Here is an 18,641-nt window from a genome sequence, read left to right as displayed (position 1 = left end):
ACACCGACTATCGTATGAGTGCTCCGACATCAACACAAAGGTTGCGAGAGACGGCAATTAAGCTCTGCCAAGAGCATGAATGGTCAGCAATGGCAGTAATGATGTCAGATTATCATTATACCAGAGGCACTGTAATATGGCATTAAAGTGGTTCTTCACAACTTGTGTAGCAGCAGTCCCCCTCCCTTAAAAGAGGAGAGGGGGTTACAGTTCTTGTACTCTGGAAACAGTGCAATGCTAGACACTTTATTTAGGCACGAAAAAGTCGGTGACATCCTGTTTTATATTTTCCCTCTGCTCCATCAACAGGTTGCAAGATTGGCTGTTCGAAGAGTCTCCTCTTCATCGGCATCACTTCCAGCCAACCACTGGGGATGCAGGGGACTAGTGGTGCAGTCCCCTGCATCCCCAGTGGTTGGCTGGAATGCCAAACGGAAAGCTGAAAGCTAGTCAAGTGCCTCTAGTTCTTAAATGTCTGTTAAAGGGACACTAAGAGGGACTCTATCAAGGAAAACTATTTTCATTCATTTGGCAATAAAAGGTTCATTACTGCTGGAGAAAATTTCGCGCTGAAACCTCAGTGTAGGTATGTCAGTGTGACGGTGCAGATTTCAAAGTATTTTCTCACATTTCTGCTGTTTCGGCACAGGACAGTTATCAAAACTTGCTAGGTTGCTCTTTGTTTCTTTAGAATGCACTCTGTGTTTACCAATAACCTTAAAATGAACAATATTCAAGTATAGGCCTAGGTAATTAAGAGCCTGTTAAATCGTAATTTACTAAATTTCCTTAGTGTCCCTTTTATGGCAAGGCTTAAAAGTTTCCCCTGCAACTTGCTCGCTGAGCTAGCCAACACCAGCAGACGTGCCACAAATATTTTGCACCCATACTAAAGAATGGTGTTGGGGATCGAGTGGATGCTCTTTGCTGCTACATTTCACCCTTAGTGCTTGCTTGGATGCTAAATAGAAAATGTTCATAACTTTCAACCATGCAACCCAATTTAGAAAAACTGGAACAGGGCTTAATCATCTTTCAATTCTTGGTACAGCATTCCACAATCATACAAGCAGTGGACGTTGGGACGCAAAATGTTCCGAGCTGTGCTTGCCGAGGAGAAAACCTACTCTGCTGCAACCATCTTGCTCTATGGTCGCAACATAAAGAGCAGCAATGCTGTACAGGAAGTGTGTAGTCATCCAGCTGGTGTTTCAATGACTAGTTGATCGAGACATTCGATGCAATGCATCAATGCAAAGGAGTTATGAAATTTAAATAATGAACTTAATGGCTTAACCTCAAAGGGGGTAGATGCAGTAGTTATCTACAACTGGCCCATTTTGAGGAATTCTTTGAAGGAATGCGTGCATTAACGTAGTTGGCATTAAAATTTCGTCCTCGGTCAGTATGAACCACGCAAGCACAACACTCCTCTCGAACTGAAAGGGGGTGGGGGGAGGGCAAGTGAAGTATAAGTAAATGTAACGCCAGCCAGACAATTTGTGTTGTTGCCATAGCTTGGTGGAATTGGTGTGCTAAATACTTTTTAACAGCCAAGCTGTTCTAGCTAACCGTAAGAAGTGGCACCTGTTGTCGCAAAACCTCGCCGAGCTACGACATCACTGCTTTGCCTAGCAACCACCTCGATGAGCAGCGTGTGCCTCGCCTCCTCTCCGTGCCGTGCACATGTTGCCTTGCCATGGGACGTTAAGGAGAGGGAAGGAGAGCATGCGTGCGGCGCGCACAATGCTCGGGAGAGGGAAAGAGAAAATGAGAGTGAGATAGAAATTGTAGCAGCACCAACGCACCAACGTAGAGGCAACGCACAAAGCTGCTGCCGACGCCGCCCGCGTTGCCTAGCCGCGCAAGCAGTAGCGATGACATCGCCTCGCGTTGCCTAGTAACCGCAGGCGCAGGTGCGCGCTAGCTTTGCCCGACACAGACATGGCTCCTGCCTGCCTGTGTTTGTGGCATGCCAGGAACACTGTCGCTTTTAGGAGCCGACGGTCCAGCGCTAGTCACGCGAAATGTCGTGAAAGGGAAGGTACCTCCGAAAATGATCGCTCGAGAATACTTTCCCTACATGCGTAGTTAAGTTAAACCAAGTTAAGACCTAGCAGCAACCAAGTGAATATCTAGCAGTATCAGCCAGTAAGACTCGAGGATTGACACTTTCACTGTGGCCAAGCTTTGCACGACCGAGTGCAAACTTGCCCGCTTTTTTGTATGATGTATCTGCCATGACTGCAGCCGACCCGTTTTCAAAATGGATTAAGCGCAAGCTTTGATGATAAGTAAGTGAAAATGTGTTCTTTACAATTCTACAAAATGTGTTGGCCTTGTACAGCTGCAAGCAAGTGGTTTATCCAGAATCCCTTTATTTTCTGGCCTAGTTGGTGTACGGGAATATTTATTGCTAGATAGATAACTTTTTTTTTGAAGGAACAACAGGTCTTTTCTAGGTTTTTAAAAGCTCAACACAGTACAACCTGTCAATTACTGGGCATGGGCAATCACTAATATGGCCAAAAATATTGAACCAGTTTATTTTTATGGCAAACTGAAACTTTGCTACAAGAATCACAAGACAGGTCCAAAAGTCGAAACTGGAAAACTTTGCAATGAGTGCTCTAATTCCCTATGGGTAAAGGGCCCTTGGCCTTTATTTTCGAAGATGGCTGTAAGTGGGAATACCAGATGTTTCAACAGAAGCAACAAAAATTAAGTCAATGCAGTAAAGATACAAAGAGGTGGTGTTTCGTTGATATACGTGTTGCAGCGGACATCAGAAACCGCGTGATAATCACCAATAAACTTGACAAAATTTCATAAAGCAAATGAGCAACCTCATAGTACTTGCTGTAATTGCAAAATGGAAGCCTATTAGCATTGAAGGCATGGCCACAAGTTGGGAATCTTAAGAATCCCCTACTACCCCAACTTTGGACCCATGCAATCCCAAAATATGTCCAGCAATATACTCGGATATAAATTGGCGTTCCACTGTATCATTACAAATGCAAGAGTTCTGTCAGAATTACCAACTGAAGAAAGTGCCTCGTTATATTCACAAGCGTGCTCCGAAAAATGTTTTTCATTGCTGTATGTTCAGAAGCCAGATATCTCAAAAGTGGTGCCAGTCCTAGATTCCTTCTATTCCTTGCACTGAGAAATGACTGGCTATCCTGCACTTGGAGCATGTGAACTAAAATTGAGAGATAATTAGAGAATTCTAGTAAGTTAATGAGGTCATTGGTGACTACCACACATTTCATGACTTTTGCTGCTGCGAATGATGCTTCACCATAAAGAATTGCCAAACTTGTCTTTGCTGTACTGTTCTTATTAACTTGTCAGCATCCGCTGTAACGCAGAGCAGAAGGATTCAGTAAAGAAATGACATTTCTGCAGGCTCCATATTTTATTTCCATCACCAATATGCACAGCGATCAGCCTCTCGCAACGATCTCACTCGTAATTTCAAAGAGCTGAAATTTCTGTGTCAATGTTTCATACATGTTATTGTAGTCATTCTATGTACAAGGAACACTTGCTAGCCAAGCTAATAGTGCACACTACATGGCAACACTGCTGAATGGGCATTGTTGTCTCTCATTCAGCTTGCAACAAACATGCTAAAAGCTTTACACTACAGCTTACAATCATTGCAGCAAAAATTGCTTCAACACTCTACATAAAGTATAGTGTGACTATGCAACCCATCTCATGAGATCAGATTGAATAAACGAATCAACTAGGTGAGATAAGTGTGGAGGGCATATGTAGCAAGGTTACTAAAAAGTAAGCAACATTTGCGCTTGAGCCTTTTGGAATTAACCCTGCAAGTAGACAGTGAAGTACAAATAAAGGTACTGTTCAATATTACAGAGTGTGCAATTAAAGGATGCTGTCACTGCACAAAAATGCACTTTGCTGACATTCAAGCAACTTCGAAAGTAAATAATTTCCAAATGTTATCACAACAGCGAAGCTTGTCAAAGTCCAAGTTGTTTTACACATTAATTATGTCCTCCAAGACAAATTTCTGGCTTTTGCCATTTCGCATGAGCAAACTATCACAACCAGTTAAACAACATGGACAGAACCAAGCAGGTTCAGACATGCCCATAATAAGATAAACAAGCAGGGTTTGTATGTACTCACCCGTGAGTATGGTGCCCGTTTACAATCAAAATCTATTACGATGTTCACATATTCCTTATTTTCTACGAGGCAAAGAGAATTAATATCGACCATTCTCTCTCTTCAGCAACACAGCCGCAACTTGAGCCTGTAACTATGAAAGAACGCTAGAATCGTGCATCAGCTATAGTATACTACAGCTATAGTACTAACCCACCAGCACACTGCCATGGTGTTTCGGGCATACCTCTCTTTCTGCCAGAGCCTGCTGAATTAAGTTCGGAGTTTGAATTGTACTGAGCAACAGTGTGTTCAAGAGCACAAAATTAAGCACCTTTCTCACCAATGCCAGCAAGTTTCCGGCAAATGAACAGAATATGCTGGGCTTCACTGGCAGTGCACTATGTCCCACCTATCCTGTAGTGTCATCAGTGCAAAACAAAAGCAAGGTGATGCAGTAAATGAGATTCTACCATAGAGTTAACCAGTAATGCATATTTTTACGCAAGAACACTACCCGCAGCATGCTGCACAAATTCTAAAACAACCTTGCAACATCTAGTCGTGATCACATCAAGTCTAAACAGAACTTGTGCTTTTTGTGAGCGAGAAAGTGCAAAGCAAAGCCTGCACGACAAAGGCAGTTTGTGTTGTGCGACCAAACTAACAAACTTTACACCAAAGATGTAGGTCAATATTTGTCTACAAGGACAAAGAAATTGCATGTGCCATTGCAGTTTGGTGGATAAAATGTTACCATGTACCTTCTACAGCAATGTGCACACTGCATTAAAATTCTAAATCTCTGAGCCATGCACCTACTATGTACAGCTGTGGTAACAAGTACAAAATAACATCCAAAATCACTGTCTGAAAATGTGGTAGTCCATGTGTGCATACAATACCTAAAATAGAAGACCACTACAATCTCAAGATAACCTGGCCATTTGGGCTGAGGTCACAGGAAGGCGCATGACGCTCCACTGAAAAGTAGTAGTAAAATGTGGTAACACTTCTCTTTTTTTTTTTCAATGTACATGGACAGAACCTGCGCCCCTCAAATGACCTGTTGAGGGTGTTGAGGTTCCATAATCTCCCAAGGTAAAAATAACTACTCAGCTGAGCTGTTATATCTGGTGAATTCAGTCTACGGTGATTGTTTACAGGTTTTTTTTTTACTTGTTACAAATGGAAATGGAATGACCAAGTTAGACCAATAAGTTAGTTAAAAAACTCCACAGTTAAAAACTTGGGTCCTCGGCTCTCAATGTGCAAGTTCTACAGCTGAGCTGATTGTAACTGGTTCTTCCGTTACATTTTTTTTTTGTGCATACATGAGATTCAACTACAGTTGGATGCACTGAAACCTACACAAGGACATACATGAGAACAATAACCACACACAACATCCTCCAGTTTGCAATACACTTACAGATGACCTTATTGTTATGTGGAATATTAATTAACAAAACTGCATCCAGCTAATCGAGCAACAGAAGATACATAACTTCAACAACATGTCCAGAATGCACATTGTTTGGCATTTTCCCTATTCATAAGACAATGTGTGCTGCAAATTGTGTGCAATGCATCGGCACAACTCACTGTTTTATGTGACCACTGAGTGCAGGAAATAAGTGGGCCAATGTGACCACAACAATGAAATTGTGAAAAACTGGCAGGCCTGCAGGAAGAAGACACAAAATTAACACTGCATCCAGTGGGTTACACCGCCACTTCTGAGATAACTCGTGGACACACGAGTTATCACCCATCTTTCTCCCAAGTATACTCATTTTGTGTTTTCCATGCACGCCTTGCCTGTCCTGTACCAACTTGTGCAAAAAAAGATCATTGTGAACTCATTCTGCCATTTATGGAGAGGTGATATAAACACTCAAACTTGTAAGTTAACTTTCTGACAGCAGGTACAGCACATGTCTTGATGCACTGTCGCAGCAGAGCAGCCATGGTGAACCAGTGTGGCAGGTGCATCCTCAATTTTAGACAAAAACTTTACGAATGACAAAGCTGGAGCAGGTTGGTAAGGATTCTCGTTGCGGAAATGCAGGCATGCAAAACATGGACATAAGCAGAACGAGAAGTACAACATAAACAGCGACTATCAATTTGAAAGGTCGCATAGTGGTTTGTGTTGCCCTCTTATGTCTGTGTTTGGCATCCCTGCATTTTCATACCATGAAAGGAATTTGAGAACAGTGCATGAATTCTGAATTGGAAAAAAGTGATGATAAAGAACCAGCTTGCATGTAAAATAAAATGTCCGCAAACCATGCGAAAAACACCTGGCAGGGGCTGAGGAGCTGTTGAAAAAAAAGAAAAGACCTGGCAGGCTAAAAAAAGGGCTCACACTTGAAAAATACCAAGTGATATTGAGAAGAACCTCCTGGTACTCCTAGAGAACATTAACAGAACTACAGTGCCACAAAAAACTGGAAACTCCTGGACCACATTACGCTGACCCTTCCCCTCCATAATCTCAAGAAGCATGCATCAGCGAACAGACATGCTGTCCATCAATAAGCATACAGTCGAACCTGGATATATCGAATCTGAAGGGGATAACAAAAAAGTTCGATATATAGTCAATTCGGTAAACGGCGGTTTACCAATTGGTGGGTCCGCGGGCTGCTGAGTAACTGCACGCAACTAAGAAAAAAGAAAAAGAAAAAGAAAGAAGGCAATCACACTTTATTTATCTGCAAAAAATTGCTGGATCACTTTCAACTCCATTGCAAAGTCCAAATTTATTCTTTACACTTGCAGCGGCCATCACTTGCAGAAAATGAACTCAAGAATAGGCACTCAACCGACACGACGAGGCCACGAAAATTGGAAGGAAGGAATGTTGACATTCGAGGTAGCACGCGGGCTAGCCAAACGGCATGATGGGGCTCAACTGACTGCACACACGACCCACATGGCTCAACTGACTGCACATTCTCTTCTCCACCTCCAGGTGCCAGAAGACCTCAAAGTGCACAAAAAAGTGCACTTTGAGGTCTTCGGCATGGCGCCGCGTATGATATATTGAATGTGCTGGAAAAGGGCGTTCTATATATTCGTGCACCATCCCTATACATTTACATGCGATTTTCAAGGGGATTTTACAGCTGTTCGATATACACAATAATTCATTATATGTGGGTACGATATATCCAGGTTCGACAGTACATTCAGTCAGTGAGCCCTCTCTAAGGTGGCCTTTACCGAGCTCGCCTTTAGACCTGGCACATTTCTTTTTGTGTATTTGCTTCACAAACCTGCAAACCTTGCAACGATCATGTGTCGTGCATGCATCACTGTGTATGTGTGTGAATGACACATGCAACACATCTTTATCAATATTGCATGTGACTGGGCAACCATGGCACAGTGCATGGGATGAGCTTGATGGAAAGCCATCTGCATGTGTCAGCCTCCAATGCAGGTGTTATCTGTTAGCTCGTGCAGAGCAGTTGTGGTGCAGTGGTTAGAATCTGGTTCGAACCCAGACTGAATATCTCATGCCACATTCTTTTACGTCACAAGCCTGAACCAAACCAAAGTGTGACGAATGAATGAACCCATGAATGAATGAAAACAATCAAGCATGCGACAAGCAAAATAATAAATGATACAGTAGAATCACGCTGTTATGTTCCCGGGTACTGCGTTTTCCCAGCTGTTATGTCATTTTCGGCCGTTCCGGCATAGCTTCCATAGGACTCAATGCACTGGTAACCCCCTGTTGCGAACTGCTACTCCCCGCCGGCCACAGCAGCCATGTTGACTTTTCATGTCGCTTGGCTTGGTGGCTTGACGATGGGATTGGCCGCCCAAAGTGCCGGGGGCGACACCCCTATGACGTATTTTCAGTTTCCGCCAGCAAAAGCAGGGCCTTTGTGATCCGTATTTGCTATCTAAAGATGGTGTCTATGACGCGTTGGGGCCCTAAAATTGGTTTTGGCGCATAGCTGTTCCGTATAAAGTCCCAGGGCGATAACGTCGGGGGTTCTCCGGCGCGCGGCGCCGTATGGCCCGGGCCGTATCTTGAAAGCGATCTGCGACGTGGGAAAAGTGCGCGCCTGCGCGGCGTTGTACTCTGTCATCAACTGCTACTGCGCGGTCACGCTGGTCGTATCTTGAAAGCGATCTGCGTTGGGGGCGGAGTCTAGGCAGTGTAGGTGCGTCGGTGGCTTGTAGCTTTGTGCGTGATGTGTGTTCTCGGCGCTCAATTTGCGTTGAAGCAATAGACAGCACGAAGCTCGCATTGCTCGCTTCTGCTGCGGCGCTTCCTCATGCCAGCATTTTGATAACGAGTGTCCGTGCTCATCGAGTGTGATGTGTTCATGTTTGCCTGTGTGCGCTGACACCATGCCTGTTAATATAGCTAATAAGCGAATGTTTACCAGTTTATACGGACGATAAAACTACTATCCTTACTTTGTATAGCTGTCTACTAATTTGCTATCGCAATCGATGCTTTGGCTTTTGGGCGAAACTGCGACTTTTTTTTTTTAACGTAAGAATTAAAATTAAATCGCGTGCAATTCACCACTACTTTCATTTCTCAATTTTTCCTGTTTCTCGGCTCTTGCGTTTTCCAGCTCTACCATTTTTTTTCTACGGTCCCGTAAAAAACGTATCAGCGGGGTTCTACTGTATCTATAACATAGAGAGAGAGAGAGAGAGAAAGATGGTAGTGTGGATTAAGAACAAGTGCAGCCAGCTAATATTCTAGTGCAATTCAAGAGAAAGAAGTGGAGCTGCGCAGGTCACGTAATGTGCAGAGCAAAGAATCGGAACTCTACTGGAGTAGAAGAATGTATGCTGAGAGAAGGGAGATGCAGTTGAGGGCGGCAGAGTTCTGATAAGGTGTCAGCTGACACAGAATGATCAACTGGAAATCCTGCAGTGGACTTGAACAGGTTGATGATATAGAGAGTCCCAGCGAAAATACAGCTGTTGGAGTGTGCCGAAAGATCCACAATGAATACTATGATGAAACCTGCACTGTGAGTCTAATACCTTCGAAGACTTGTCTTTCAGGTGCATGCACTAAGTGGCTGACACAGCATGTTCTACAGCAGTGAACTGAATTGAAGAAGGCTGTTAATGAGCACGATGCAGCACCGTGTTCCACTGTGTCTATTCTACTGCACATTCTGCAACTTCGGCAATCAGTCACAAACAATAATCTTGGATGCCTTGCTTTAGCAAGTAAATGTGGCACCACAACATGAAGCCATGCTGTAGGTAGTGTAGGAGCCATAGCTGTGGAAAAAGAAAGGAATTATAAAAAAAATAACAGAAATTAAAGAAGTTGACACCGTTAAAGGGCTTCCACCCAATAAAAGTAAATTTTGTGTTTTTAATGTAAAATAATGTGATAAGCTATTCCACTTACAGCAGGTGTGCCTTTATATTTAAGGTAAAAGAGCATAGTCGGTGGAAATGCACTTTTTGCCACAAGTGGATCAGTAACTGCTTTTTCAGACCCAACCAATTAGTGCATGCAGCTGGAGGACAGTCTCTGCAGGAAATGAAATTGGAAAATGGCCCCAGACAAAACAAATACAGCTCTAGTAAGACATTAAAGTCTTAGAATAGCCCTGCTGGATACTTGATAAAGAACACAAACTTTGACATGTGTCAAGTGCTACAATGGACATCAAAATGTTTCAGACTAAAAGGCCTGCAGCTGAACAGAATAAGATGACATAACTACATCTAAACTTTTAAGTAAAACACTTTTTGCTCGTGCGACATAAAGCAAACTAAAATCAGATCTTTAGTGCTTGATCTCAATGTACTATATATAATCTGCATTACAGATTACCTGCTCTGCAACATGTGCAGATGCACTCGCAGCAGCCCAAACTGTCAGTGCAAAGTATTCTGTACACACTGTGCTCTCTTTGAGCAGTGCTGTTATTCTTCTCTTCAGAACTGTACGCCAAAATTCAGCACAAGTGTAGTGCATGTCAGGTAATTCAGAAAATGCAGCGTCCACATAACAAGAAGGCCATCATGACTAGTTTCCTTCCAGCAGAGGCTGGAAATACATAATATGAAAATAATTCCCTTTACATGGTTAACAAAATGCTTAACAAAAGTATAAAAAGGAGGAAACATTGCATTAAACACTCAACCAAATGCAATCTAAAGCTCCTCACACTCAGCTTTGTAACATATGTGTAAAACATACATGCTGTGCAAATGCAGTCTAAAGTGACCTCAGGGCGATTGGATAAACGTCAACTAAACCAGACGTCCAAGCCGCTTCCTGCACCAGCGGTGACTTTCCTTACTGTGACGGTGACAAACACAGTGGCAGAGATAAATGGCCAGCTGAAGAGATGCCTTTTTCTTACTTTCTTTACAAAAACCAGCTCTGCGGCAGACCCGTATTTTGGTGCAGTTAGCCTTAAAGTTACCATCTCCAAATTGCTTCAGGCTGTATGTGTTGCACAGTGCACAACCAGGGCTTTTTCTACTTTACACTGAGTCCCATTTGGCTGCACTTTGTTTTTGCAAATTCAGCATGGTTCAGTGAAAACATCCAGTATTACCTGCATGTAGCCAGAAACAATTGTGCTGCAACACCTTCAGAGCAGAGACTGTTGTGAACTATCCCTGTGTGACACCTGCATATCTTCAGAATGAGCGCCAGAGCACAGAACAGACAGCCCCACTTGACTGCACAGAACAAGCAATCAACTCAAAAAGTGACCCAATAGTTCGGTGCATTTTCTAAGCAAGTGCCACCTTGGTAACAAACAAAACTGCTTACGTAAAAAAGTGTGATGATAAGCAGTGTGCCTGTAGGTGGCCATTCAAAATGTGCACAAGTACTTTTGCAGGAATAAACAAATAAAACTTTGTGAAGTAACTTGGAACTGATGGCATCCTGTTGTCAGGTGCTATCACATGCTGTCAGGTGCTGTCACATGCTGTCAGGTGAGCCATGTGCACACTTTCAGCTGTATTATGCAAAAACCAGTGCCAGTAAACCTCCGCAGCAGCTTAGCAGCCTAGGCCACTTATGTGTGCCAGGCACGTATAACCACACTCAGTCTCGCCACAGTTGTGCAGTGCAGCCAGAGCTATAGGATGTGCTGTGTCACCTGTAAGGTCACTGAAGTCTGTAGTACAGTAGAAGCTCGTTAATTCAATCTCCAAGGGGACCGAAAATTTATTAGAATAAAACGGAGTTCGAACTTAGGAGAGCCCAATTAAATATAGCGCCCGATCAATTATGCGGTACTGCGCACAAAATCATAACCGTCACTGGGCTCGCATTGAAAGTCTTGTTTTTCTTCCATAAGCACGCGACGACATGTGCCGGAAGATAGGGTTCCGTATAAAGTCCAAGTGGGACAAGATTGCGCCTCATTTGCAGTTAGCTGTGGGTGTGAGGGAAAAACGTGCAAGGGTGAGCCAAGTATAGTGGCTTGATGCGCGCTGTTCTCCTGCATGCCCAATGTTGGTGATGACGTAGTTAAGCACACGCTAAGATCTCCTTCCTGCTTCTTTTAAGCTGGAAGGGAAAGGAAGGCGCGCGCTGCTCTGCTTGCTCCGGGTTCGGTCTCGGCTTCTCGTGCAACTTTCCTCGTAATTTTTACGCTGTGCAAGATTACAGCAGATAGCGATGCATCAAACTTTTGCCTTTGGCTCGGGTTTGTTCGAAAAGCGCTCCATGGAAGTGAGAAATTTTGTTCAAAAAATAACTGCTGCATGGCTTTTTGAGTTCGAATTCGAGCGAGTTCTTCTCTACTCGATTACATAGGACTTTGACGGGACGAACAGAGCAGTTCGAATTATCCACCAATTCGAATTAAGAGACTTCAAATTATAAGGATTTCACTGTAGTATCATTGGCTGGAGCCAAGCAATGACACCCAACAGCCAGTCTGATGACAGTAAAGCGACTATGAGAGGGGCTCTGGCTTGGTGCCAGCATCCGTGAGTGAATTGCACATGCCGAGTAGGTAGGAAACTGCCATTAAATTTTGCGAGATGCCCCTGTACTTCCTATGAGGTGCGATACTTCTGCAAATGGTTCTTCAATCTGTGCTTGTGGTGGGTATGGCTTGCCATGCCTGTGCAGGACTATTTGCTTCAATTATTGCATTACACAGTGCATAGCTTTGGCTGCACTGCAAGACAGTGGATATCAGGGATTCCCAAACAGTTGGCCTAGGGTTACCCCACCACTTTTTGAAAAGTACCGAGGAACTCATGTCCTTTGCTACTCATAGCATACATGAATGGACCCTCTGTGAATGTCTACCCTAACAGCACTGAAATAAAAATGAAAACAGCCCTCGTATTACGTCAAAGGGTGCACCTGGTTCATTAACCAAGCAGTCACTGAGCAGTTGAGTGGCAATTCGGACCAGCCTCAAGTCTACTGCTATATCTAGTTAGTTCCAGTACTGGGTGTGCGAGGTACTTGAGACACAGCTTCAAATTGCCACAAACATAAACATTTCATTCCATCTGTCTAGGCGGTAACTTCATTCTCACCAACCCCTCTGTCACCAATCTAGCACACTTATTCCAGGGTATCACCTTTCAGTCTGACGCAAGAAATGAATCTGTAGGCTGTCCTAGTTGCCGTACATGAAGAACACGAAGGGGGGGGGGGGGGGGGTTGAGACAACACTTTATGGCCAAATATTATCTGAGACAAAGAGAAAAAAGTGCTGCCAGTGGTCAGACACAACTCAGGCAGTTGAGTTTCTCCAACAAGTGAGGGCCATGATGAGTGAGAACCCTGAAAAGTCAATAATGGCCATTGCTGAGCAGCTTCAAGCGGCAGTGTCAACAGCCAGACTTTCTACTCATGATGTCACTAGGCACCACTCTTTAGTAATAGATCTGCTTACTCCCACAGGGCCTGCGTGACCCAAGAGTGGCTGGCTCTGAACATCTGGGGCTATGCCCCCCTCAATGTGGTGTCCCTAGTTCTCAACATAAATCTACTATGCTGCTATGTATGGGTAGCGTCACTGAGAGGGAGACTGACAAGCAGCCATGCAATGTTAAAAACTCACTACAAACTGCAATTGTGGAAGAACTGGCCAAAATTAACCCACACTATCTGACCCGAGCATGCAGCCATTTTCAAAGTCGAATTCAGTAAATAATTGAGGCCCAAGATGGTTGTATTCAACAGCCTTCGAAAACAGCGGTGAAAGAAACAATGTAGTAAAACATTTGGAACAAATATTTCGATTCTTGACTGAAATTGTTATTCTTGAAGTCATCATTATGTACTCAAACGCCTCGCGCACCCGGTACTTAAATTTCACATTGGATAGGACCGAGAACAGTTGGTCATGGCACACCTTGTGACAATAAACAGTCCACCCTTCTACACCATATGTAAGAGGTGGTTGAGATGAGGGAGCTGCCGCCTGTATTGATTCTCGTTTAGACGGGAGCCAAAAATACTGCTTGCGAAACATTTTGTTTCCCTGGAACCCAGTTTAGGAATCCCTGGTGTATATAAGTAAAGCTTTGCTGGCAGGCATATCGCATAAGTCTTCAAAAAGACTACTTGCCGACATACAGAACAATCGGAGATTCACAAAATGGAAGTGTGTGACAATGGCTGCGAGAATAAAACAGCTACGGCTAAGACAACCAAGCTGTAGCATTAAAGAGGCCCTCCAACCCAAATTAAACTACCACTTTTCTTTTTGACGGCTGTACAGTGTGGCTCTTGGAGATGCTCCTGGCATTTGTTCTAGTACCGACGTTGAAGTATTCATTATTGTAACCAGTCCAAGAAATCAAGGCACTAGTGCTGACTGCATCACCACACTAACAGAAGTGCTCTAAAGGAAGTCATCTGATGATCAACTATTCAACACTTTTGTCATTTTCTCGGAAAAGCTTTGCTCCTGATATGAGTGATGCTTTGGACATTATGCCCAGCACCAGCTTATAGCTTTTTCCTAAACTGACGTTTGCCTTTAGTGCTCCTCTGCATGCTAAACGTAACATTGCTATAGTTTGTGGCTTCCCTACTTGCATCACGTGCCTCTTGTAAAACCTCTCTGTGAGAAATATAGAGAGCATGTGCATACTTCCAGAAGCCAAGGAGCGGATGAAGCGGGAAGCAGCAAGTAGTGCAGCATTGCTAAAAAAAGTACTACAAGAAATTGCAACGGGAAATGCCTTCAACAACAGGCATACACCAGGCACACAGCCAGGGTTTTCTTCTGGATAGGAAGTTTACTGATCAACTGACTCGCTGCATTTAATGTCCCAAAGCAACACAGTGGCTACGAGAGATGCTGAATGAAAAGCTTGACATCAATTTTGACCACCCGGGGCTCTTTCTAACGGGTACCCAAAGCTCTGCACATAAGCATCTTTGCATTTCCCTCCAACTGGAATGCAACTGTGATGGCCAGAAACAAAGCGGAAACTTTGTGCTCAGCAGCAAAACGCCGGAGCCACTGAGCCACCACAGCGGGAGAGGAGCATGCTAGTCTATCACATTGAATACTAGCTCCTCAGTGCAGCCAATTATTGGAGTCATTTTGCCTGTGGCCACTCCCTGGCTGTGTGACTGGCAAACACACACACACACATACGTGCCATCAGTGGAAAGTTGGCAGAAAACTTCCACCATAGAACCGTGAAGGCTTCCCTGGGCACAACTGGCGCCATACGGAGCCGCACAGCTGCCATACAGCAGGAAGGCAGAGGACGGCACAGACAAACAGCACAACCAGGTAGCCAGCCAGGTAGAGCAGGCGGTCCGGGGACCACAGCACACCGTATGTCAGCACGCGATCAGGATCTGCCATTGAAGAGACGAGCAGGAGTGTTTATTCATGTTTTTTTTTCTCAGCAACTTGTACGGAACTAATAAGTCAACAATGCAATCATGCATAGCTGCCAAATTCTCAGCTCTGTACACTGCCATGCTTAATTCGAGGTCACTGGCTGAAGTTCACCATACTACTACACAGTAAAACCTCATTAATATGTACCTGCTTAAAACGTACCAACAGTCAAGACGTACTTGTGACGAATCCCCGATGACCCAGTCCCCATAAACCTTTAAGCTGACCGCTTAAGCTCTAGTGGCTCGTCGTATGCCTACTGGTTATTATGCACCATGATCACTATCACTTTTTGTCGCATAAAGCTTAACTGCTCCGCCTCGACTTGCAGCGTGGCTGACACCATGCCATGCCGCAAAAGATCTTCTGCCTTTTCAGAAAGTGCAGAGACCAGTCTACCAATGATTCAGGCTTTGGCATGAGTGTGGTGCTACCTAAATGGATAAGCATCGGAAATGTACTGAGGCGTGGTGGCAGCCTCAGCAAAGAATGTAACTATCATCAGGCACGATAACATGCCTTATCGATGCTGACCTATCGTTTAACTATCTCCTTGGCAGAGCATGTGGCATAGGGCGTAGCGGTGTTGTAACCATAAGTTTAATAGGCGATTACACAGATGCACCTACATTCTCTGCCGCCTTTTTGAGCGGTATGGCTTCAAGTGCACGTTGCTTGCAGAAACAAAAGCAGCCCGCCATCATAGCACTGGCTCAAGGAGATGCACGCCACACCAGTGCAGGGCCAGTAGCAGCACCAGCACGAAGAAAGCTCACTGCACAGGCGCTCCTATGAAACGCGGGGGCAGTCTGCCGGCAAACATGTACGCATGCAGTACAGCAAACATCCAGGCACAATGACGGTGTGCACTTAGAATGTGACACCCTGCGCACAAATTGCACGGGCTGATTGGCAACATGCAGCAGCAGGTAACACATTACAATGAATAAAGCGGAGTGGCTTTTCACTCAGCAGCAGATTGTTGTACAAACGCATGCACACGCATAGGGGAAAGTCTGATGACCAAAGTTCTGAAATGCTGCTTGGTCGTGCCAGAGAGCCACAATTTTTTCACAGCTTTATAAAAGAGAAAGAAAAAATGACTTCGTAGTGCATATTTTACGTAACAATTATGGGGTCAAACCATTTATTTCTTTGTTGGCAGCAGCAGAGCATGTCAAAAGACGCAAATTTGTAGATGGCAGTTAGCGCATACCACTGTTAGTGTGTAGCAATGACGCATTCCCACCAGGTATGCATTAAGGTCTCACTGTACCCTGTTTCATATTTAGCAGTCAATGCTGCCGAAGCTACACAAAAAGTGCAGTCATAGAAATCAATCACTCCACACATTTCCCATTAAAGTGGTTTCTAACGTGCAATGCCTCCTACAGAGTGACTATTACACTATTACCATTATAGCTCAGGAAACTAATGTTAGATCAAATCACCATTGTTTGTGCATCCTCGTGCTTCCAGTATGACATCCACTACATTATGGTCACAAGTGCAAGCAGTGCACTAAGGAAGTTAAGCAAATATAAGTGTCGTTCCGCTCAGTTCATGGTGAATAGTGGTGGTTCATGGTGCTATCTCTGAGATCTTTTATGTACTCATTTCTTCGTAGATCGTGATTACATAACATGAGAAGTTTACATTATATTGAATTAACTAGAGATGGGTGAATATTACCTTTTTCAAATATAAACTGAATACAAATAGTAAGTACAGAAAATTGAATAGTTAAATGCAGCCTTTATATTTACAGCAGGAATATTTTGTGCGGTATAATTAGGTACCACAACTGTACTGAATAGTGAAAAAAGGACAGCTAACTATCAGGGACAAAGGATCAATTTTAAACACAAGATCACTAATTGTCATTAAAATAACTGCACAAATAGCCTCTCAAGTTCTTTAGTAACTGGTTGCAAACAAGCTTTCAAAAAGCAATAAATAAATTGTTGCAGGAGGAGATCAGAAGTTGTGTAAAAAGAACAAAAAGCTGCTGAAAGACGTGTGCTGTAAACATATGTAAAAGGGGTCATTGCAACGAAAGCATCACTGGTCGTAGCGTAAAAGAAAGAACTGCTATTTGACTAGACTGCCAAAAACACCAAGTATGACAGACTACAAGCAAAAATCACAGGTTGACACAGACTTCTGCAAGAAACCAAGAAAACAAAGGTCGCATTATCCATTTTGTTACTGCAGTGCTTCGAAAACGTTTGCCATTGTTTCCCTTCCGATACTTTGCGATACTTTGTTTAGCAGAGGGAGAACAGTAACAAGCTGGGGTGGGTGCTAATATCGAATAGTAGATTTCGAATCAAATATCGAATATTAAAAATCAGAAACCACAAAGTTTAATGCTTAAAGATTGTGGGCAAATAAACACAGTGATGCACGTGCTCGGGAGTTTCACAGCATTGCATAACAAGAATGTAGCAAGCTATCGGTAATTTGGGTACATAGAAATCAAGATATAGAGTTTGGTCTACTTTTATTAAAGGGAACTCCAAATTAGTACACCAGCACTGATTACAGCTCAATTCTATTATAAGGGTCTAGAAAATATTTTTTTTATATCAATAGAATGTCAGTAGAATAGAATGAAGTTATTTTTTTTACCTTTGAAGCTAAAGAATTAGTGATGTTACGTTGTACTAAATACCAATTGGGCTTTAATAGTGGATCTGTGTATTGTGGCAACCTTTTACTGTATAGAAAGTTTTGCTTTCCAGTTTTCCTTCAAAATACAGAGGGCTTTCCCATCTTTATGGCAGGTGGGTTATTGTAAGGTCAATCTGCACAACAAACAAAAGTGCAGACCGTGTACCACGTGACTCAATCATCACTCCGTGCATACAGTTAGTAAGCTGTATATAGGAAAAGCTGGGCAAGTGGCAACCACAAAGGCGCCACCATGCTGCTACTACAAATTTTTTACCACTAAAAATAATCAAAATATTACACAAAAACAAGCATTTACACACAGCATGTACAGAAGGGTCCACTGTTAAAGGGAACACCGGAGCGCGTGGCGTCTGCTCGGCGCCACCACCGGGTGGTGGCTGCAACAAGTTTCGTGCAGGCACAGCGAGCTCTGTGGGCGATGCTGTTTTGTCGTCTGCTACCGTCTGCTGCGGCGCTTCGGATAGTAGAGAAGCAAGCCAATCACACCTTTTTAATGTTGGCCGGTGAGTGCATGGCCACACACATAGCCAGCCCTTTCAAAGCTGAAGGAAAATTAGACAAGGCAAAATATTACCAAGCAGGTATTTTGGCCGTTTCAGCTTACAAGACAAACTTGATAGTTTTTGTACGGATGTCTCCTTGTGGCACAGCTATATTAGAGAATACTTCTCTGTGTGTGGTGCCCATCTCATTTGTACTACTGCATATTCGAGTTGCTGCAGTACGTAGGCTGCACAAAGAATCCATCAAGTGCCTTTAACAAGCATATTTTGAGGCGGGAAAATCTTTATGAAACGAAAAAAAAAAAAAAAAAAATTATGGGGTTTTACGTGCCAAAACCACGATCTGATTATGAGGCATGCCATAGTGGGGGACTCCGGAAATTTGGACCACCTGGGGTTCTTTAACGTGCACCTAAATCTAAGTACACGA

At 43.6% G+C, this 18,641-nt stretch overlaps 1 protein-coding gene across 1 annotated transcript in view; it reads right to left on the bottom strand.

Moving 5' to 3' along the window:
* Positions 1-2,529: 2,529 nt before the first annotated feature.
* The window catches only part of LOC119437272 (uncharacterized), a 51,647-nt gene continuing 35,535 nt past the window's right edge, over positions 2,530-18,641 (bottom strand). The window contains exon 5 of the mRNA XM_037704313.2: positions 2,530-14,965. Within this exon, the coding sequence (XP_037560241.1) occupies positions 14,763-14,965 (203 nt within the window). The 3' untranslated portion in view covers positions 2,530-14,762. The remainder of the gene's footprint in view (positions 14,966-18,641) is intronic.

This window comes from Dermacentor silvarum, chromosome 1, assembly GCF_013339745.2.
Source record: "Dermacentor silvarum isolate Dsil-2018 chromosome 1, BIME_Dsil_1.4, whole genome shotgun sequence".
NCBI lineage: Eukaryota > Metazoa > Arthropoda > Arachnida > Ixodida > Ixodidae > Dermacentor > Dermacentor silvarum.
Note: the sequence above shows the minus strand (reverse complement) of the source record. Positions and strands in the feature narration are given on the sequence as shown.